This window comes from Euprymna scolopes, chromosome 18 (assembly GCF_053919585.1).
Source record: "Euprymna scolopes isolate OS-2025 chromosome 18, ASM5391958v1, whole genome shotgun sequence".
Classification (NCBI taxonomy): Eukaryota; Metazoa; Mollusca; class Cephalopoda; order Sepiida; family Sepiolidae; genus Euprymna; species Euprymna scolopes.
In genome coordinates, this window is record NC_136499.1 from 19,881,781 (window position 1) to 19,904,851 (window position 23,071).

At 40.7% G+C, this 23,071-nt stretch overlaps 1 protein-coding gene across 1 annotated transcript in view; it reads right to left on the bottom strand.

Annotated features, from left to right (window-relative positions):
* LOC145297514 (propionyl-CoA carboxylase alpha chain, mitochondrial-like) overlaps window positions 1-23,071 on the bottom strand; it is a 139,081-nt gene that overhangs the window by 33,465 nt on the left and 82,545 nt on the right. The window contains exons 16-18 of the mRNA XM_080143415.1: window positions 7,820-7,930; window positions 5,749-5,851; window positions 995-1,097 (exon numbers count right to left, since the gene is read on the bottom strand). Of these exons, the coding sequence (XP_079999541.1) occupies window positions 995-1,097; window positions 5,749-5,851; window positions 7,820-7,930 (317 nt within the window). The remainder of the gene's footprint in view (window positions 1-994; window positions 1,098-5,748; window positions 5,852-7,819; window positions 7,931-23,071) is intronic.

The following is a 23,071-nucleotide window of genomic DNA, read 5'->3' on the forward strand; positions in this document are numbered from 1 at the left end:
CACATATGCAACAGTGCGAAACTTGAATTACATGTGTATTATGTAATTGAGCCAAATAGAATTGACTGTTTAGGGTGAAAGTTTAGCCAACAATGGTAAGAATGCTGAGTGTAAAATTAACTTACATGTTACTAACTTCAAACATTTACTGCTTATACAGGGTGGTCGCTAGAAAAGCAGGAAATTTGTCAAACAACGATTTATTTTTACAAAGAATAATTTTTACAAAGTTTTTCAAAAGACGAATGTTAAATTATACTCATAGATACTCAAAATGTTGTCCGTGCACTTCACTGCAGTGTCTTAACCTAGAAATCCAAGCTTGTGTGGCATTTTGAAGGGTAACTTGTGGGATATCATTCCAAGCTCTTGCCAAGCACGTTTTCAAGTCATCAATACAGTGTATGTCACGTCGACAGTTCTGCATTTTTGTTAATAAGCTCCAAGCACAGTAATCCATGACATTTAAGTCTGGACTTTTTGAGGGCCAATCTTCCGGTGCAATCAAAAAATAGCAATCACGCATTTTATTCATGATCTAAGCTGAACTTCATATTTCCCACTTTTCTAGCGACCACCCTGTATATTAATATGCTATTAAATACAGTTTAAAATATGAAAAAAAAAATCCTTAAAAATGGCAATATTTTTTTCTATTTATCTTGAGAAATGTTTCATTATCCAATAATCATTAATACATTCAAATAATAGGCAAAGTCTTAGATAAAAAAAACAATTAACAAACATAATTAAAATTAAAAAAAAAAAAAAGCTGAGAATGTTATAAAGAAAAAGAGGAAATATTATATAATTGTAGTTACTGTTTGATGTTTTTACATTTTGTAAAAACTCATTAAGAAATCCTGGAATTATAAAAACAGATCGAAGTGATCACTGTTCAACTGATCTGAATTACTTCCATAGAAAAACTTTTTTAAATATTTTTTTTTTTGTTTTTCCTAATATATAACGAGACTACAATGCAATTTTCTACCTGATATTGTTCTAAATCTGGCAAATGCTTCACTCCAACATTTACTTGTTCATCTTCAAAGAAAACCACAAGATTCCAGGAAGATGGTATTTCAGATCGTGATCTACAGGAAAAATGAAAAATTATAATAGAATCCAAAAAATACAAAAATAAAATTTTACATGAAAGTAGTTACATTTATTATCAAGGGGAATAATTAAAGACCAAATAAATAGGTTTATAAAAGTTATCTCCCTTGCCTATTGCTACAACACAGACTTGTGAAGATTATTTTTAATAAACGTACTAATAGATTGCATAAATTGTAATTATGACTTTGAAGTCATAATTAAGCTGGTTTGGTTATTTTGTTTTATGGCATATCAACCCTTTTCAGATTATTTAATGCAGAATCCCGTTATTTTGTTAACAGAATCTATGTTTCAAGTTCTTTATCTTCAAATATTTATTAATGGTGTTGGACTGTTGGTTTGGTCGTTTTTGTAAGAGAAAATTGTTGTTTTAGATTTTGGCTTTGCAGAACATGATTGAGTTTTGTAAAAACGAAAGGAACAAAAACAAAAACATCAGTGTTTGGTGCATTTTAAATCAGGAATTTAAGTACCTTCAGACAGCCTAATCTGGAAGTTGGAATGTAAAAAAAAAAAATACGTCAATAGACATCAGTAAAACAACAACAGCAAAAATCCATTTAAAAAGCAGAACGCAAAGAATTGGAATGAATCCAAGACTACAAATATCTTAGGAGTACATTCACTAAAAAGTGTGAAGAATTGCAACTGCATAAACAACATGTTGAGAATGTGAAGAATTTCTGAAATAAGATATCAATACAGCTATTACACTAGAGATGCAATGTGTGTGTGTGTGTGTGTGTGTGTGTGTGTGTGTGTGTGTGTGTATGGATGCAAGACTTGGCACTTAAGATAAGGCTCTAAATATTTGGAGAAACAGACTATCAAAACAGTAGTAAAAAAAAAAAAAAAAAAAGAAACGTATTGTGTAGTGCAACAAATGCATATGTTTAATGGGAGGATTGCACGAGTCAGGTCGGTCACAGGAAAGTCAACAACAGTATAAACTTTTTTTTCATTTACGAGACGCTGAAATAATTATAACGAATTCTATTTAATTAAGTTCAAACATATTGATAATGAGCTTAAAACCAATACTTCTTTTTTCAAAAGTGCTCAATAGTTTATGCGGGACTATAAAGTTTTGAGAAGACGTTAATGTCAAAACGCTGGTTGATCCACGTAGATTGTAATTTTATTTATTATATATATCAGCTATTTATTTTGCCTGTGATACTAAAGCATTACCCAAATGCTAATTGGGAATAATTTGCTCTAAACAATGTGATGCCCCACGATGGGGAGCAATATATATTTCCATTGTAGATATAATTATCCATAGACATGTTTAGTCATTATATGATTTATCAGCATGGCTAAACCTAGCAAAATTTGAAACCAGGATTCTGGAGCTCTACTGCTAGTAATAAGTGTATCACCTTTTTTGTAGAAGTCATTTATCTGTTCATTTCACCTGTGATACTTGCCTGTGCATAATTATCTTTAAATACAAGGGTTGTTCCAAAAGTAATACCTCCTATTTTTTATTTAATTCCACCTTACTGGATAAGAAGGGATTGCAAATTGCATTGTTATGATAACTGAATGCGAAAGTTTCATCTCTTTGTTGCAGATACTGACAGAAGCAAAAATGTATCATTGAATTTCTGGCAAAAGTGTACTGAGAATACTGCTAACTATGTAGAAAAATAAATTCTGGAGTACAAAAAGGTTGTTCATTTTAATGGTACTACTCCCATCTTTGTAGCTCTTCAAGTTAGAGTTAAATAGGAGGCTTTACTTTTGGAATGATCTTCATATATATATATATATATATGTATATATATATATATATACCAAGTCATAGGTTTACAACAGTGATAGCTAATGAATTTAACAAAGTTATTAAGACTGCTAAATAAAAGAGCAATATATATTTTTATTAATATAAACAAATTTAAATGGTCGCGATACTGGACATGCTAATGTTTCAGACAAACAGTCGGTTAAAACCACAAGTCCTCGTCAGGTGACTTAATAAATAGCTGCTCTTTACAGAAGAAATCAGTCGTAAAAATATCCTCAAAAAAAATTTTTTGGAGGACTGGTTTCTTCTGCGGAAAGCAACCATATATTAAGTCGCCTGATGAGGACTTGTAGTTTTAACTGACCATCTGTCTGAAACATTAGCATGTCTAGTGTCATAACCATGTAAATTTGTTTATATTAATTAAAAAATTATATATATTCCTGTCCGTTTATTTGTTTATTCACAATTTGATTAATATATATAAAAAGTCAATTACTTTTCTAATTAATTTTCATACTGAAAATCTACTTGCATAAACTTTAGTTCATTTATTTTTATATATAGTACGATTCTTGCTAAATATATGCTCAAGTAGTAACCTCATTTGCATATTACAATAAGGAAAATCGATTTTACTGAATAGCTGTATGTATTTTTTTTTCCTTTTAAACAGTGTTGTTTTGTAATTTTGACAGATAGTTATATTAAAACAAAAAACAATTTCCTTATTTCAATTTTTTTTTAATCAGAGAGTTACATTTTTATTTAATAGAAACAAACAATCCAATCACAATCCTTTATTTCTTTATTTAAAACAAAAACAAAAATTTCTTTTACATTTTTTTATCAGTCTTTTTTTTTTTCTTTTTTGCACTTAAACTGGGTTAAGTTTTTTCAACTTTGTATTATTTATTTGGAATTTTTTTAGCAGCGGTTAATTAAATTACAACAAAAAATTTATCTTATTTTGAGGGTTACGTAAATCACTTCTTTTTTTTTTTACATCGTAATTGCTATTGTTTTTCTTCTTTAAATAACTCAATAAGTCATAACTAATCATTTTAATAACATAAAAACGTTACTTTGGTATTTTTTTTTTTACACCGTAATTGCTATTGTTTTTCTTCTTTAATAACTCAATAAGTCATAACTAATCATCTTAATAACATAAAAACGTTACTTTGGTATTTTTGTAACTGAATTATTTACAGTTTGTTTTCGTTGCAACCGACCGTAAAATCATATCTTCTAGACTGAAGCAGCATTAAAGAAATTCGCTTAAACTGGTACATAGTCATAAAAAAGTGCTCAATATCTACAGAATAACTTCTCTCCATATCCCTTCTGCTGAAATATCTGGTGGAGAGGTTATCACATACTTCTTTTTTCTGGACGATTACATTTTTGTGGGGGTAATAATGGAGTTGACATATAATAATGAAAAACTGCTCAATATCCTTAGTATAGTGGGTGTGTCCAAACCAAACTTCATGTCACTCCAGACAACACCGGGTATCCATGCTAATATATATATATATATATATATAAAACGAGATGTAGTTTGCTTGAAGCATTGCATGTAATATGTATATAAAGTAGTCATAAAAGGTTATTACAAATCAAGTAATGGAAATATGTTAGATTAAGGTTAAAGTTGAGAAGTGATATGTTTTTTGGTTTACATTCATATTTTTTATAATAAATCTTACTTGTTTATTCAAAATGTCTTCTTGTTTATTCAAACCATCTACACAGTGATCTAATGTGTGTAACCATGTTCTATAATATATTTTGAGGCAAGGTTTCTTTATCGAATGTTGGTGTTTTAAATCTACTGTAATTTGTAAAGTTGTTTTTTCTGGCTATAATAATGTACGAACAATAGAAAAGTAATTTAAAACAGGAAAAGCAAAATTTCACACAGTAATTAATTAATGTGACTGACTGGTTTTCTAAGAAAGGGGAAAAGCATCTTTGTAGACATCATTTAATCAGTGAAGTATAGGGTGGAACAGAGCAACTTGCTTATTTGGAATAAGATTAAAGTTAAATAAGCAAGTTGCTCTGCCCCAGTATTTTTTTATAAAGAAATTATTTGTTGTGAAGAAAAATTTGAGGTGCTTCTTTGTTATTAGGGAAAATTTGAAAATTAATATGCTGAATTTTAAGTAAAACCAATGGTATCTACTTAATGGTTAGGTCACAGTAATGAACATATCCAAAAATTACAAAAAATGATAAGGTAGAAAATTAATTATTAATGAAAACAGTTTTTGAAAATCATTAGCAAAAAATTGAGTTTCGCTAAATTGGCCTAAGATTTTTAGTGTTCTGAAAATAATTATCTCCCTTGTTATGATTTGAATTCTCTGGTTTCTTTTTTAAGCAAAACTCAATTTTATTCAAGGACTCATGGCACAGTGGTTAGAGTACTTGGAAAAATCAATTGTAAAAAGTGATATTCTCCTGAAGGTTGAAGGTTTAATCCTCGGTATGGGCAACTGAAAAATACAATTGCGAATTACTCTCGTAGGACCTCTATCCAATCATGACTGACAGACCAAGAGCATGCTACTCCCATGGAGTAAATAAAGGGTTCCTCTCGAAATTCCGTCCAAATTCTCGAGTTCGACAAGATACACGCGAAACAACACTCAAGATGAGAACAGAATCGAAATAATATGAATAACCAATCCTCATCTCAAAAATTCAAAAACTCCATAAAAAATTGCTGAATATATAATTCAAAATATGTATTATGTAGAGAATTATCTCCCTTACTCTTAATTGGTTCTAAAGTCAGAGTACAATATTTTTATTAGATTGTATTTTTATTAAAATTGTTTTGTTTTTTTTTTTTTTTTACTTACACATCTTGATTAATGACGTCATATGAGCGTAATTCTTTTTTGGCGTGTAAAACACCAGCAATAGATGCCAACTCTGACAAATCAGTAGGCGTCAGTTGTTTGCCTGAAGAACAAAACAAAAAATACAGATGCAGGTAGAGAAAAAGAAAGTCCTTACAATACATATGCACTAGCAAAAATATGTCGTTATTAGAAACATACATTGATTCTTGTCCAGAATTCCTCTATAGTAAATAACAAAAAAAATTCCAAATATGTACGTATCTGTGACAAAACAATCAATTTATGTGATTTTTGGAATATGATATTTTCAAGTAGTTTTATTTTATAAAGAAAATCATCTTCAAGCAATTAATGGGAATTCATAGGCATTACAATCTAAATATCACAAATTTAAAGTATTGTTAAGTTATTGCCCATAAAATTTGATTTTCTTATCTATATAATTATAAAACTGTGGACCTTGCTTGCTTACATCTTGTCTTCAACAATCGAGCAATTCCAGCTTTTAAAAAAGAGCCGACAGGTGAATATACATACATATAATTATGATTAGTTTTTTGTTTTTTTTGGAAAAAGAAATCCAGCAGAGTGCTCAATTAAAAGGAAAATCCGAAAAATTAAACCCGAAAAATGAGAGCGTATTTATAAATATGTGTATGGGCATGGTTCAGAGGCTAAGGAATGGGGCTGGAGAGTATGTTTTGGCTTTGATTCGAACTGATGGCACTCTAGTCATATATATATATATATATATATATATATATATATATACTTTTAAGAAATAGTCACACATTTTAGAAAACATTTTCATATAAATTTAAATGAGAACATTTGAAAACCTGAAAATGTTATGAAATGATAACATTTTTATTTACTTTTTGTTGTTGTTGTTGTTGTTGTTGTTAAAGTCCGAATTTTTGCCAATAATGTTATTAAGAGGTCAAAGCCTTTCGAAGAGAGAGACGTCTTGTGTCGGTGCTGTTTCAAATCCATGTGTGTAATCGCTCGGTTAAAGTGCAAAGAAAAAGAAAAAAAACTAAATCGGACTAGTCCTCTCCTTGACAAAGCCAGGTTATTGGCGAAAATTTGGACTTTAACAACAAAAGTAAGCACAGACATGCAGCATTGCGGTGATGAGACAGAGGTTGAAACTTGGAGAAACCCATAGTGCAGAGGATAGAGTACTTTGTGAAATTTACTTTTAAACGCTACATTCTTCTGTAAGTTGAGGTTCAATCCTCAGTGTGGACAACATAAAATAGAATCACAAAGTACTTAGGACGTCTACCTAGTCATGATTGACAGAACAAGAGCATGCTACCCCCAGGGATTAAATAAAGGATTCTGTTCAAAATTCTGTGCAGATTCTCGAGTTCGACAGAAATATTCCCAGAGTCTAACGAGATACAATTGAAGAAGTTTGGAGTTGACATTGACTGAAACATTGTGAAGCTGACAGAACGAGACATTGCTACCCCCATGCATAGAATAAAGGTTCCATTTGTAATTCTGTGTAAATTCCCGAGTTCGACATCTGAAGAAGGTCTGAAGTTACATCGGCTGAAACATTGTAAAAATAACACGTAAGAGGAAAACAGTAGCCTGAAGAATCAAAATAATACAAATAATCAATACTTGTTTCAAAAAGTTTAAAACAATAACATTAATGCTTGGTGTATTTTATGTCAAGAAACCAGTATCTTCAGACAGCTTGATTTAGTAGCACCGGATGTCAGATAGCATGGGAATCATTAGATTAAAGATTCCTATGAATTCTATTTAACCCATAGATGGGATGCTGGTAGATACTGCCTGAAAGTAATAGCAACTAAGGTTTCACTAAACTAAAGACCTAATAACCAGATGCAGTTTCATATTCATATTCAGCACACAAGATGAGACTATTATGCTCAGAGAAAGAGAACTTGAAAAGAACACCAATTCTTGAACGAGCATTTGCAACTCCACTTTAATGGTTATAGAAGTATGGAGTTAGACCTCTCCCCTATGAATATTTACAACTGTCATAAAGATGACAAACTTTAAAATAAATAACAAAAGTGCTCACCTTTAAATCCTTCAGGATAAGTGTCTTGTAAATAGTTTGTGGTCAAATCCCCATCGATGAACTTTTTCTCCGTTAAAATATCTCGAAGTAGAGGTATGTTGTGGGAAACACCTAAATGGACCAAGAAAATAAAAACATAATTCACAATATTGAAAAATTACAGCAAAGTAAACAATATTACAATAGTGTCATCCACAATAGACATTTATTTATTATGGTTTAATTGAATACATAAAAGCATAAAAAAACAATTACAAAACTACAGATGAGAGCAATAGTCTGAAATAGTTCAAAGAATACAAAATTTTCAATCCCAAGTTCAAAAATTCAGAAACATAATATCTAAAGTTTAAAAAGAAAAAAAAAAAAAAGAGACAACTACACAATATTGAAAAATAGTGTCGTCCACTATAGACATTCATTTATCATGGTTCAATTGAACACATAAAAGTATAACAAAATGTTACAAAACGGTCAAATGAAATCGGACAAATTGTTGGGAAAAACTAAAACTACTGATTATCTCACGTTTAGAAATTTAAAAAAATATAGGTTTTCAAAGACAGAGAGAGTAAAAATCCAGGATTTGAAATTTAAAATAATGATAGAAGTAAACTTAAATTACATAAAAGAATATTAAAGAATAATGAAGAAATTTTAATTATTTAATATTCAAAAATATTAGAAATCACAGAGGAAGAGATAAAATTAGTTTAGTGAAATGAACATTAGACAATTTTTTAAGAACTTGTTTGATCAATCCAATTGTTCAGCCAGCCATTCCAGGCAGACAAACGGAAAAGCCATCCATCCCAGGCAGACAAACGAAAAAGCCATCCATCCCAGGCAGACAAACGGAAAAGCCATCCATCCCAGGCAGGCAAACGGAAAAGCCATCCATCCCAGGCAGACAAACGAAAAAGCCATCCATCCCAGGCAGACAAACGAAAAAGCCATCCATCCCAGGCAGACAAACGAAAAAGTCATCCATCCCAGGCAGACAAACGGAAAAGCCATCCATCCCAGGCAGACAAACGAAAAAGCCATCCATCCCAGGCAGACAAACGAAAAAGCCATCCATCCCAGGAAGACAAACGAAAAAGCCATCCATCCCAGGCAGACAAACGAAAAAGCCATCCATCCCAGGCAGACAAACGAAAAAGCCATCCATCCCAGGCAGACAAACGGAAAAGCCATCCATCCCAGGCAGACAAACGTATAAGCCATCCATCCCAGGCAGACAAACGAAAAAGCCATCCATCCCAGGCAGACAAACGGAAAAGCCATCCATCCCAGGCAGACAAACGAAAAAGCCATCCATTCCAGGCAGACAAACGAAAAAGCCATCCATCCCAGGCAGGCAAACATATTAGCCATCCATCCCAGGCAGGCAAACGTATAAGCCATCCATCCCAGGCAGACAAACGGAAAAGCCATCCATCCCAGGCAGACAAACGAAAAAGCCATCCATTCCAGGCAGACAAACGAAAAAGCCATCCATCCCAGGCAGGCAAACATATAAGCCATCCATCCCAGGCAGGCAAACGTATAAGCCATCCATCCCAGGCAGACAAACGGAAAAGCCATCCATCCCAGGCAGACAAACGGAAAAGCCATCCATCCCAGGCAGACAAACGAAAAAGCCATCCATTCGAGGCAGACAAACGAAAAAGCCATCCATTCCAGGCAGACAAACAGAAAAGCCATCCATTCCAGGCAGACAAACGAAAAAGCCATCCATTCCAGGCAGACAAACGAAAAAGCCATCCATCCCAGGCAGACAAACGAAAAAGCCATCCATCCCAGGCAGACAAACGAAAAAGCCATCCATCCCAGGCAGACAAACGAAAAAGCCATCCATCCCAGGCAGACAAACGAAAAAGCCATCCATCCCAGGCAGGCAAACATATAAGCCATCCATCCCAGGCAGGCAAACGTATAAGCCATCCATCCCAGGATGACAAACGGAAAAGCCATCCATCCCAGGCAGACAAACGAAAAAGCCATCCATCCCAGGCAGACAAACGAAAAAGCCATCCATCCCAGGCAGACAAACGGAAAAGCCATCCATCCCAGGCAGACAAACGAAAAAGCCATCCATTCCAGGCAGACAAACGAAAAAGCCATCCATCCCAGGCAGGCAAACGTATAAGCCATCCATCCCAGGCAGACAAACGGAAAAGCCATCCATCCCAGGAAGACAAACGAAATAGCCATCCATCCCAGGCAGACAAACGAAAAAGCCATCCATCCCAGGCAGACAAACGAAAAAGCCATCCATCCCAGGAAGACAAACGAAAAAGCCATCCATCCCAGGCAGACAAACGAAAAAGCCATCCATCCCAGGCAGACAAACGAAAAAGCCATCCATCCCAGGCAGGCAAACATATAAGCCATCCATCCCAGGCAGGCAAACGTATAAGCCATCCATCCCAGGATGACAAACGGAAAAGCCATCCATCCCAGGCAGACAAACGAAAAAGCCATCCATCCCAGGCAGACAAACGAAAAAGCCATCCATCCCAGGCAGACAAACGGAAAAGCCATCCATCCCAGGCAGACAAACGAAAAAGCCATCCATTCCAGGCAGACAAACGAAAAAGCCATCCATCCCAAGCAGGCAAACGTATAAGCCATCCATCCCAGGCAGACAAACGGAAAAGCCATCCATCCCAGGAAGACAAACGAAATAGCCATCCATCCCAGGCAGACAAACGAAAAAGCCATCCATCCCAGGCAGACAAACGAAAAAGCCATCCATCCCAGGAAGACAAACGAAAAAGCCATCAATCCCAGGCAGACAAACGAAAAAGCCATCCATCCCAGGCAGACAAACGAAAAAGCCATCCATCCCAGGCAGACAAACGGAAAAGCCATCCATCCCAGGCAGACAAACGTATAAGCCATCCATCCCAGGCAGACAAACGAAAAAGCCATCCATCCCAGGCAAACGGAAAAGCCATCCATCCCAGGCAGACAAACGAAAAAGCCATCCATTCCAGGCAGACAAACGAAAAAGCCATCCATCCCAGGCAGGCAAACATATAAGCCATCCATCCCAGGCAGGCAAACGTATAAGCCATCCATCCCAGGCAGACAAACGGAAAAGCCATCCATCCCAGGCAGACAAACGAAAAAGCCATCCATTCCAGGCAGACAAACGAAAAAGCCATCCATCCCAGGCAGGCAAACATATAAGCCATCCATCCCAGGCAGGCAAACGTATAAGCCATCCATCCCAGGCAGACAAACGGAAAAGCCATCCATCCCAGGCAGACAAACGAAAAAGCCATCCATTCGAGGCAGACAAACGAAAAAGCCATCCATTCGAGGCAGACAAACCAAAAAGCCATCCATCCCAGGCAGACAAACGAAAAAGCCATCCATCCCAGGCAGACAAACGAAAAAGCCATCCATCCCAGGCAGACAAACGAAAAAGCCATCCATCCCAGGCAGACAAACGAAAAAGCCATCCATCCCAGGCAGACAAACGAAAAAGCCATCCATCCCAGGCAGGCAAACATATAAGCCATCCATCCCAGGCAGGCAAACGTATAAGCCATCCATCCCAGGCAGACAAACGGAAAAGCCATCCATCCCAGGCAGACAAACGAAAAAGCCATCCATCCCAGGCAGACAAACGAAAAAGCCATCCATCCCAGGCAGACAAACGGAAAAGCAATCCATCCCAGGCAGACAAACAAAAAAAGCCATCCATTCCAGGCAGACAAACGAAAAAGCCATCCATCCCAGGCAGGCAAACGTATAAGCCATCCATCCCAGGCAGACAAACGGAAAAGCCATCCATCCCAGGCAGACAAACAAAAAAGCCATCCATCCAAGGCAGACAAACGAAAAAGCCATCCATCCCAGGCAGACAAACGGAAAAGCCATCCATCCCAGGCAGACAAACGAAAAAGCCATCCATTCCAGGCAGACAAACGAAAAAGCCATCCATCCCAGGCAGGCAAACATATAAGCCATCCATCCCAGGCAGGCAAACGTATAAGCCATCCATCCCAGGCAGACAAACGGAAAAGCCATCCATCCCAGGCAGACAAACGAAAAAGCCATCCATCCCAGGCAGACAAACGAAAAAGCCATCCATCCCAGGCAGACAAACGAAAAAGCCATCCATCCCAGGCAGACAAACGAAAAAGCCATCCATCCCAGGCAGGCAAACATATAAGCCATCCATCCCAGGCAGGCAAACGTATAAGCCATCCATCCCAGGCAGACAAACGGAAAAGCCATCCATCCCAGGCAGACAAACGGAAAAGCCATCCATCCCAGGCAGACAAACGAAAAAGCCATCCATCCCAGGCAGACAAACGAAAAAGCCATCCATCCCAGGCAGGCAAACGGAAAAGCCATCCATCCCAGGCAGACAAACGAAAAAGCCATCCATCCCGGGCAGACAAACGAAAAAGCCATCCATTCCAGGCAGACAAACGAAAAAGCCATCCATTCCAGGCAGACAAACGAAAAAGCCATCCATCCCAGGCAGGCAAACATATAAGCCATCCATCCCAGGCAGGCAAACGTATAAGCCATCCATCCCAGGCAGACAAACGGAAAAGCCATCCATCCCAGGCAGACAAACGAAAAAGCCATCCATTCCAGGCAGACAAACGAAAAAGCCATCCATCCCAGGCAGGCAAACATATAAGCCATCCATCCCAGGCAGGCAAACGTATAAGCCATCCATCCCAGGCAGACAAACGGAAAAGCCATCCATCCCAGGCAGACAAACGAAAAAGCAATCCATTCCAGGCAGACAAACGAAAAAGCCATCCATTCCAGGCAGACAAACGAAAAAGCCATCCATCCCAGGCAGACAAACGAAAAAGCCATCCATCCCAGGCAGGCAAACGAAAAAGCCATCCATCCCAGGCAGACAAACGAAAAAGCCATCCATCCCAGGCAGGCAAACATATAAGCCATCCATCCCAGGCAGGCAAACGTATAAGCCATCCATCCCAGGCAGACAAACGGAAAAGCCATCCATCCCAGGCAGACAAACGAAAAAGCCATCCATCCCAGGCAGACAAACGAAAAAGCCATCCATCCCAGGCAGGCAAACGTATAAGCCATCCATCCCAGGCAGACAAACGGAAAAGCCATCCATCCCAGGCAGACAAACGAAAAAGCCATCCATCCAAGGCAGACAAACGAAAAAGCCATCCATCCCAGGCAGACAAACGGAAAAGCCATCCATCCCAGGCAGACAAACGAAAAAGCCATCCATTCCAGGCAGACAAACGAAAAAGCCATCCATCCCAGGCAGGCCAACATATAAGCCATCCATCCCAGGCAGGCAAACGTATAAGCCATCCATCCCAGGCAGACAAACGGAAAAGCCATCCATCCCAGGCAGACAAACGAAAAAGCCATCCATCCCAGGCAGGCAAACATATAAGCCATCCATCCCAGGCAGGCAAACGTATAAGCCATCCATCCCAGGCAGACAAACGGAAAAGCCATCCATCCCAGGCAGACAAACGGAAAAGCCATCCATCCCAGGCAGACAAACGAAAAAGCCATCCATCCCAGGCAGACAAACGAAAAAGCCATCCATCCCAGGCAGGCAAACGGAAAAGCCATCCATCCCAGGCAGACAAACGAAAAAGCCATCCATCCCAGGCAGACAAACGAAAAAGCCATCCATTCCAGGCAGACAAACGAAAAAGCCATCCATTCCAGGCAGACAAACGAAAAAGCCATCCATCCCAGGCAGGCAAACATATAAGCCATCCATCCCAGGCAGGCAAACGTATAAGCCATCCATCCCAGGCAGACAAACGGAAAAGCCATCCATCCCAGGCAGACAAACGAAAAAGCCATCCATTCCAGGCAGACAAACGAAAAAGCCATCCATCCCAGGCAGGCAAACATATAAGCCATCCATCCCAGGCAGGCAAACGTATAAGCCATCCATCCCAGGCAGACAAACGGAAAAGCCATCCATCCCAGGCAGACAAACGAAAAAGCAATCCATTCCAGGCAGACAAACGAAAAAGCCATCCATTCCAGGCAGACAAACGAAAAAGCCATCCATCCCAGGCAGACAAACGAAAAAGCCATCCATCCCAGGCAGGCAAACGAAAAAGCCATCCATCCCAGGCAGACAAACGAAAAAGCCATCCATCCCAGGCAGGCAAACATATAAGCCATCCATCCCAGGCAGGCAAACGTATAAGCCATCCATCCCAGGCAGACAAACGGAAAAGCCATCCATCCCAGGCAGACAAACGAAAAAGCCATCCATCCCAGGCAGACAAACGAAAAAGCCATCCATCCCAGGCAGGCAAACGGAAAAGCCATCCATCCCAGGCAGGCAAACGGAAAAGCCATCCATCCCAGGCAGACAAACGAAAAAGACATCCATCCCAGGCAGACAAACGAAAAAGCCATCCATTCCAGGCAGACAAACGAAAAAGCCATCCATCCCAGGCAGGCAAACATATAAGCCATCCATCCCAGGCAGGCAAACGTATAAGCCATCCATCCCAGGCAGACAAACGGAAAAGCCATCCATCCCAGGCAGACAAACGAAAAAGCCATCCATTCCAGGCAGACAAACGAAAAAGCCATCCATTCCAGGCAGACAAACGAAAAAGCCATCTATCCCAGGCAGACAAACGAAAAAGCCATCCATCCCAGGCAGACAAACGAAAAAGCCATCCATCCCAGGCAGACAAACGAAAAAGCCATCCATCCCAGGCAGGCAAACATATAAGCCATCCATCCCAGGCAGGCAAACGTATAAGCCATCCATCCCAGGCAGACAAACGGAAAAGCCATCCATCCCAGGCAGACAAACGAAAAAGCCATCCATTCCAGGCAGACAAACGAAAAAGCCATCCATCCCAGGCAGGCAAACATATAAGCCATCCATCCCAGGCAGGCAAACGTATAAGCCATCCATCCCAGGCAGACAAACGGAAAAGCCATCCATCCCAGGCAGACAAACGAAAAAGCCATCCATTCGAGGCAGACAAACGAAAAAGCCATCCATTCGAGGCAGACAAACGAAAAAGCCATCCATCCCAGGCAGACAAACGAAAAAGCCATCCATCCCAGGCAGACAAACGAAAAAGCCATCCATCCCAGGCAGACAAACGGAAAAGCCATCCATCCCAGGCAGACAAACGAAAAAGCCATCCATCCCAGGTAAACAAACGAAAAAGCCATCCATCCCAGGCAGGCAAACATATAAGCCATCCATCCCAGGCAGGCAAACGTATAAGCCATCCATCCCAGGCAGACAAACGGAAAAGCCATCCATCCCAGGCAGACAAACGAAAAAGCCATCCATCCCAGGCAGACAAACGAAAAAGCCATCCATCCCAGGCAGACAAACGGAAAAGCCATCCATCCCAGGCAGACAAACGAAAAAGCCATCCATTCCAGGCAGACAAACGAAAAAGCCATCCATCCCAGGCAGGCAAACGTATAAGCCATCCATCCCAGGCAGACAAACGGAAAAGCCATCCATCCCAGGCAGACAAACGAAAAAGCCATCCATCCAAGGCAGACAAACGAAAAAGCCATCCATCCCAGGCAGACAAACGGAAAAGCCATCCATCCCAGGCAGACAAACGAAAAAGCCATCTATTCCAGGCAGACAAACGAAAAAGCCATCCATCCCAGGCAGGCAAACATATAAGCCATCCATCCCAGGCAGGCAAACGTATAAGCCATCCATCCCAGGCAGACAAACGGAAAAGCCATCCATCCCAGGCAGACAAACGAAAAAGCCATCCATCCCAGGCAGACAATAGAAAAAGCCATCCATCCCAGGCAGACAAACGAAAAAGCCATCCATCCCAGGCAGGCAAACATATAAGCATTCCATCCCAGGCAGGCAAACGTATAAGCCATCCATCCCAGGCAGACAAACGGAAAAGCCATCCATCCCAGGCAGACAAACGGAAAAGCCATCCATCCCAGGCAGACAAACGAAAAAGCCATCCATCCCAGGCAGACAAACGAAAAAGCCATCCATCCCAGGCAGGCAAATGGAAAAGCCATCCATCCCAGGCAGGCAAACGGAAAAGCCATCCATCCCAGGCAGACAAACGAAAAAGCCATCCATCCCAGGCAGACAAACGAAAAAGCCATCCATTCCAGGCAGACAAACGAAAAAGCCATCCATTCCAGGCAGACAAACGAAAAAGCCATCCATCCCAGGCAGGCAAACATATAAGCCATCCATCCCAGGCAGGCAAACGTATAAGCCATCCATCCCAGGCAGACAAACGGAAAAGCCATCCATCCCAGGCAGACAAACGAAAAAGCCATCCATTCCAGGCAGACAAACGAAAAAGCCATCCATCCCAGGCAGGCAAACATATAAGCCATCCATCCCAGGCAGGCAAACGTATAAGCCATCCATCCCAGGCAGACAAACGGAAAAGCCATCCATCCCAGGCAGACAAACGAAAAAGCAATCCATTCCAGGCAGACAAACGAAAAAGCCATCCATTCCAGGCAGACAAACGAAAAAGCCATCCATCCCAGGCAGACAAACGAAAAAGCCATCCATCCCAGGCAGGCAAACGAAAAAGCCATCCATCCCAGGCAGGCAAACATATAAGCCATCCATCCCAGGCAGGCAAACGTATAAGCCATCCATCCCAGGCAGACAAACGGAAAAGCCATCCATCCCAGGCAGACAAACGAAAAAGCCATCCATTCCAGGCAGACAAACGAAAAAGCCATCCATCCCAGGCAGGCAAACATATAAGCCATCCATCCCAGGCAGGCAAACGGAAAAGCCATCCATCCCAGGCAGGCAAACGGAAAAGCCATCCATCCCAGGCAGACAAACGAAAAAGACATCCATCCCAGGCAGACAAACGAAAAAGCCATCCATTCCAGGCAGACAAACGAAAAAGCCATCCATCCCAGGCAGGCAAACATATAAGCCATCCATCCCAGGCAGGCAAACGTATAAGCCATCCATCCCAGGCAGACAAACGGAAAAGCCATCCATCCCAGGCAGACAAACGAAAAAGCCATCCATTCCAGGCAGACAAACGAAAAAGCCATCCATTCCAGGCAGACAAACGAAAAAGCCATCTATCCCAGGCAGACAAACGAAAAAGCCATCCATCCCAGGCAGACAAACGAAAAAGCCATCCATCCCAGGCAGACAAACGAAAAAGCCATCCATCCCAGGCAGGCAAACATATAAGCCATCCATCCCAGGCAGGCAAACGTATAAGCCATCCATCCCAGGCAGACAAACGGAAAAGCCATCCATCCCAGGCAGACAAACGAAAAAGCCATCCATCCCAGGCAGACAAACGAAAAAGCCATCCATCCCAGGCAGACAAACGAAAAAGCCATCCATCCCAGGCAGGCAAACATATAAGCCATCCATCCCAGGCAGGCAAACGTATAAGCCATCCATCCCAGGCAGACAAACGGAAAAGCCATCCATCCCAGGCAGACAAACGAAAAAGCCATCCATTCCAGGCAGACAAACGAAAAAGCCATCCATTCCAGGCAGACAAACGAAAAAGCCATCCATTCCAGGCAGACAAACGAAAAAGCCACCCATTCCAGGCAGACAAACGAAAAAGCCATCCATCCCAGGCAGACAAACGAAAAAGCCATCCATCCCAGGCAGACAAACGAAAAAGCCATCCATCCCAGGCAGACAAACGAAAAAGCCATCCATCCCAGGCAGGCAAACATATAAGCCATCCATCCCAGGCAGGCAAACGTATAAGCCATCCATCCCAGGCAGACAAACGGAAAAGCCATCCATCCACGGGCAGACAAACGAAAAAGCCATCCATCCCAGGCAGACAAACGAAAAAGCCATCCATCCCAGGCAGACAAACGAAAAAGCCATCCATTCCAGGCAGACAAACGAAAAAGCCATCCATCCCAGGCAGGCAAACATATAAGCCATCCATCCCAGGCAGACAAACGGAAAAGCCATCCATCCCAGGCAGACAAACGAAAAAGCCATCCATCCCAGGCAGACAAACGAAAAAGCCATCCATCCCAGGCAGGCAAACGGAAAAGCCATCCATCCCAGGCAGACAAACGAAAAAGCCATCCATCCCAGGCAGACAAACGAAAAAGCCATCCATTCCAGGCAGACAAACGAAAAAGCCATCCATTCCAGGCAGACAAACGAAAAAGCCATCCATCCCAGGCAGGCAAACATATAAGCCATCCATCCCAGGCAGGCAAACGTATAAGCCATCCATCCCAGGCAGACAAACGGAAAAGCCATCCATCCCAGGCAGACAAACGAAAAAGCCATCCATTCCAGGCAGACAAACGAAAAAGCCATCCATCCCAGGCAGGCAAACATATAAGCCATCCATCCCAGGCAGGCAAACGTATAAGCCATCCATCCCAGGCAGACAAACGGAAAAGCCATCCATCCCAGGCAGACAAACGAAAAAGCAATCCATTCCAGGCAGACAAACGAAAAAGCCATCCATTCCAGGCAGACAAACGAAAAAGCCATCCATCCCAGGCAGACAAACGAAAAAGCCATCCATCCCAGGCAGGCAAACGAAAAAGCCATCCATCCCAGGCAGGCAAACATATAAGCCATCCATCCCAGGCAGGCAAACGTATAAGCCATCCATCCCAGGCAGACAAACGGAAAAGCCATCCATCCCAGGCAGACAAACGAAAAAGCCATCCATTCCAGGCAGACAAACGAAAAAGCCATCCATCCCAGGCAGGCAAACATATAAGCCATCCATCCCAGGCAGGCAAACGGAAAAGCCATCCATCCCAGGCAGGCAAACGGAAAAGCCATCCATCCCAGGCAGACAAACGAAAAAGACATCCATCCCAGGCAGACAAACAGAAAGCCATCCATTCCAGGCAGACAAACGAAAAAGCCATCCATCCCAGGCAGGCAAACATATAAGCCATCCATCCCAGGCAGGCAAACGTATAAGCCATCCATCCCAGGCAGACAAACGGAAAAGCCATCCATCCCAGGCAGACAAACGAAAAAGCCATCCATTCCAGGCAGACAAACGAAAAAGCCATCCATTCCAGGCAGACAAACGAAAAAGCCATCTATCCCAGGCAGACAAACGAAAAAGCCATCCATCCCAGGCAGACAAACGAAAAAGCCATCCATCCCAGGCAGACAAACGAAAAAGCCATCCATCCCAGGCAGGCAAACATATAAGCCATCCATCCCAGGCAGGCAAACGTATAAGCCATCCATCCCAGGCAGACAAACGGAAAAGCCATCCATCCCAGGCAGACAAACGAAAAAGCCATCCATCCCAGGCAGACAAACGAAAAAGCCATCCATCCCAGGCAGACAAACGAAAAAGCCATCCATCCCAGGCAGGCAAACATATAAGCCATCCATCCCAGGCAGGCAAACGTATAAGCCATCCATCCCAGGCAGACAAACGGAAAAGCCATCCATCCCAGGCAGACAAACGAAAAAGCCATCCATTCCAGGCAGACAAACGAAAAAGCCATCCATTCCAGGCAGACAAACGAAAAAGCCATCCATTCCAGGCAGACAAACGAAAAAGCCACCCATTCCAGGCAGACAAACGAAAAAGCCATCCATCCCAGGCAGACAAACGAAAAAGCCATCCATCCCAGGCAGACAAACGAAAAAGCCATCCATCCCAGGCAGACAAACGAAAAAGCCATCCATCCCAGGCAGGCAAACATATAAGCCATCCATCCCAGGCAGGCAAACGTATAAGCCATCCATCCCAGGCAGACAAACGGAAAAGCCATCCATCCCAGGCAGACAAACGAAAAAGCCATCCATCCCAGGCAGACAAACGAAAAAGCCATCCATCCCAGGCAGACAAACGAAAAAGCCATCCATTCCAGGCAGACAAACGAAAAAGCCATCCATCCCAGGCAGGCAAACATATAAGCCATCCATCCCAGGCAGGCAAACGTATAAGCCATCCATCCCAGGCAGACAAACGGAAAAGCCATCCATCCCAGGCAGACAAACGAAAAAGCCATCCATTCCAGGCAGACAAACGAAAAAGCCATCCATTCCAGGCAGACAAACGAAAAAGCCATCTATCCCAGGCAGACAAACGAAAAAGCCATCCATCCCAGGCAGACAAACGAAAAAGCCATCCATCCCAGGCAGACAAACGAAAAAGCCATCCATCCCAGGCAGGCAAACATATAAGCCATCCATCCCAGGCAGGCAAACGTATAAGCCATCCATCCCAGGCAGACAAACGGAAAAGCCATCCATCCCAGGCAGACAAACGAAAAAGCCATCCATCCCAGGCAGACAAACGAAAAAGCCATCCATCCCAGGCAGACAAACGAAAAAGCCATCCATCCCAGGCAGGCAAACATATAAGCCATCCATCCCAGGCAGGCAAACGTATAAGCCATCCATCCCAGGCAGACAAACGGAAAAGCCATCCATCCCAGGCAGACAAACGAAAAAGCCATCCATTCCAGGCAGACAAACGAAAAAGCCATCCATTCCAGGCAGACAAACGAAAAAGCCACCCATTCCAGGCAGACAAACGAAAAAGCCATCCATCCCAGGCAGACAAACGAAAAAGCCATCCATCCCAGGCAGACAAACGAAAAAGCCATCCATCCCAGGCAGGCAAACATATAAGCCATCCATCCCAGGCAGGCAAACGTATAAGCCATCCATCCCAGGCAGACAAACGGAAAAGCCATCCATCCCAGGCAGACAAACGAAAAAGCCATCCATCCCAGGCAGACAAACGAAAAAGCCATCCATTCCAGGCAGACAAACGAAAAAGCCATCCATCCCAGGCAGGCAAACATATAAGCCATCCATCCCAGGCAGGCAAACGTATAAGCCATCCATCCCAGGCAGACAAACGGAAAAGCCATCCATCCCAGGCAGACAAACGAAAAAGCCATCCATTCCAGGCAGACAAACGAAAAAGCCATCCATTCCAGGCAGACAAACGAAAAAGCCATCCATTCCAGGCAGACAAACGAAAAAGCCATCCATCCCAGGCAGACAAACGAAAAAGCCATCCATCCCAGGCAGACAAACGAAAAAGCCATCCATCCCAGGCAGACAAACGAAAAAGCCATCCATTCCAGGCAGACAAACGAAAAAGCCATCCATTCCAGGCAGACAAACGAAAAAGCCATCCATCCCAGGCAGACAAACGGAAAAGCCATCCATCCCAGGCAGGCAAACGTATAAGCCATCCATCCCAGGCAGACAAATGGAAGAGCTGTTTGTCTCAGATTTACTAAAATCATGTCATGAAAATACTATAATTTGCAAGAGACTTGAGAAATGGATCAACTCAAGAACGTTTTGAACATCTCTATTTTACAGACCAAGTAAAATTTAATTACAAATTTTCTTAATGTTAGCATCAAATGAGATGTTATTGCTAATTGTTAAGTAATAGAAAAGAAAATGACAGAAAACCTATATTATTCACATCTTTCAAACTGTTGTCTTTATCTTCACGTTGCAGTTGTTGGGGTTGTTAAATGTTTCAGACTTTTACAGATTGTTTTTGATGCAAAAAGTAATGAAGAAAATTTGAAATGATTTTATTGAATCAACTGTGAGATTTTTATATTTTTCATTTGTACAATTTTCCCTATTTATCCAATCATGCCATTTTTATTGAGTTATTTCTTTTTTCTGGGTTATTCTTACCTAAATTCATTACTATGAAGTATATTTTGGTTTTACTAGTAGTTTAAAATCAATAAATATTTATCATTAGTACCAGCAATGAAAACAAAATCAAGTTTGAAACAAAACAATAAAATTAAAAGAATTTTTTTTAGAATCAGAAATTAGGCTAAAATTTTTCCGATTCCAATATTAATTCTCCCAAGTTTTGATTTTACCAATGCACAGTTCCAATTAATCATGACAACACCAAATATTTATTGGCCAAACAACCCTACAAGCATTTATTAAAATCATACTTGTATTTATGGATGGCCAAAATAATCTATCATTTGTCTCTGCCTCTTCTGAATATTAGACCAGTCTAATAATACTAAACCAACATTTACAATGGGAGGGAAGGGACTGGGTAAGCATAGGATATGAAATATCAGGGTAAATGACATAATGAAATGTTAAAAATAAGACACCAGCAGCAAAAGAACTGGAAAAAAGAGTGTTTTCACACAGGAGCAAGTGAAAAAAACTAGTTTACAAAAAGGAAAGAATTTAATAATAGTAGATTGGGATAACATTCAAGAGAGCTGAAGAAACATACAAGATTTTATATATATATCTGTATAAATAAAAATGTAAAATGTATGTTTGTTCGTAATCAATAATCTGAATAACCACTAGACCGATTGCTTCGACATTTTGGTAAAGTATTTTCATCGTACCCCTGCGTGATTTTATATATCTCTCTTTAATTATAACATTATGCTTAATTTTTATTTAATTAGATGGTTTTCTTGGTAATGCCGGTGATTCATCAGTCACGTGACATCACTAAAAGAAATTTTCAGTCTCGCTTAATGTAAATAGAATGTGTTTACAATATGGGTAAATTATTTAGAGTGAAATGAGTTTAAGAATTTATATCCAAACCTAAATATTATTTTTACTTGAAAAATAACATTAATAAGTTATAACAAGTTTAATTGTGAACCCACGAAAAACATATATATTTACTTACAACCTCTAAAAATCTTTGAATATGAATTTTTGGCATTTAAAAAAAAAAAATGGCAGAATCTGGTAGCTGAGTGTCAAATCAATAATAATCTTCTGAAAAAAAACTCTCTCAAACATACTGACAATAATTTGGTTTCAGGTTTCCCTTGATTGCTTCCAATAAGGGGGATCGATTTACTAGGACTTTGTATTAGATACTGAGCACCCCTTAAAAATTTTTAATCATGGAATTTTTTACATTTTGGTTAATTTTTTTAGTTCGCAATCATTGATAATCCACTCAAAAAATTGAAAAAGAGACAAAATTAAAAAGAATTTGATTCGAATCCTCAGGATTTTCTGTCAATTATGGTTAGGGCTCGACCGACAATCACTGGATTAAACCGAGCATTGTTTAAATGTTGAAACGCTAAATCAACATTTTTTTTTTGTTTTTTTTTTGCATCTGTTGACAAAAGATAATTTGTACATTTTCTTGAAAAAAAAACTTTTCTGTACTTTCACCAAACAATTTTTCATAAAAAGCATTCATCTTATAAAAAAATTCTGTTTGCAAAAAAAAAAAAAATAAAATAAAAAAGACGTTTACTGCTAATTTT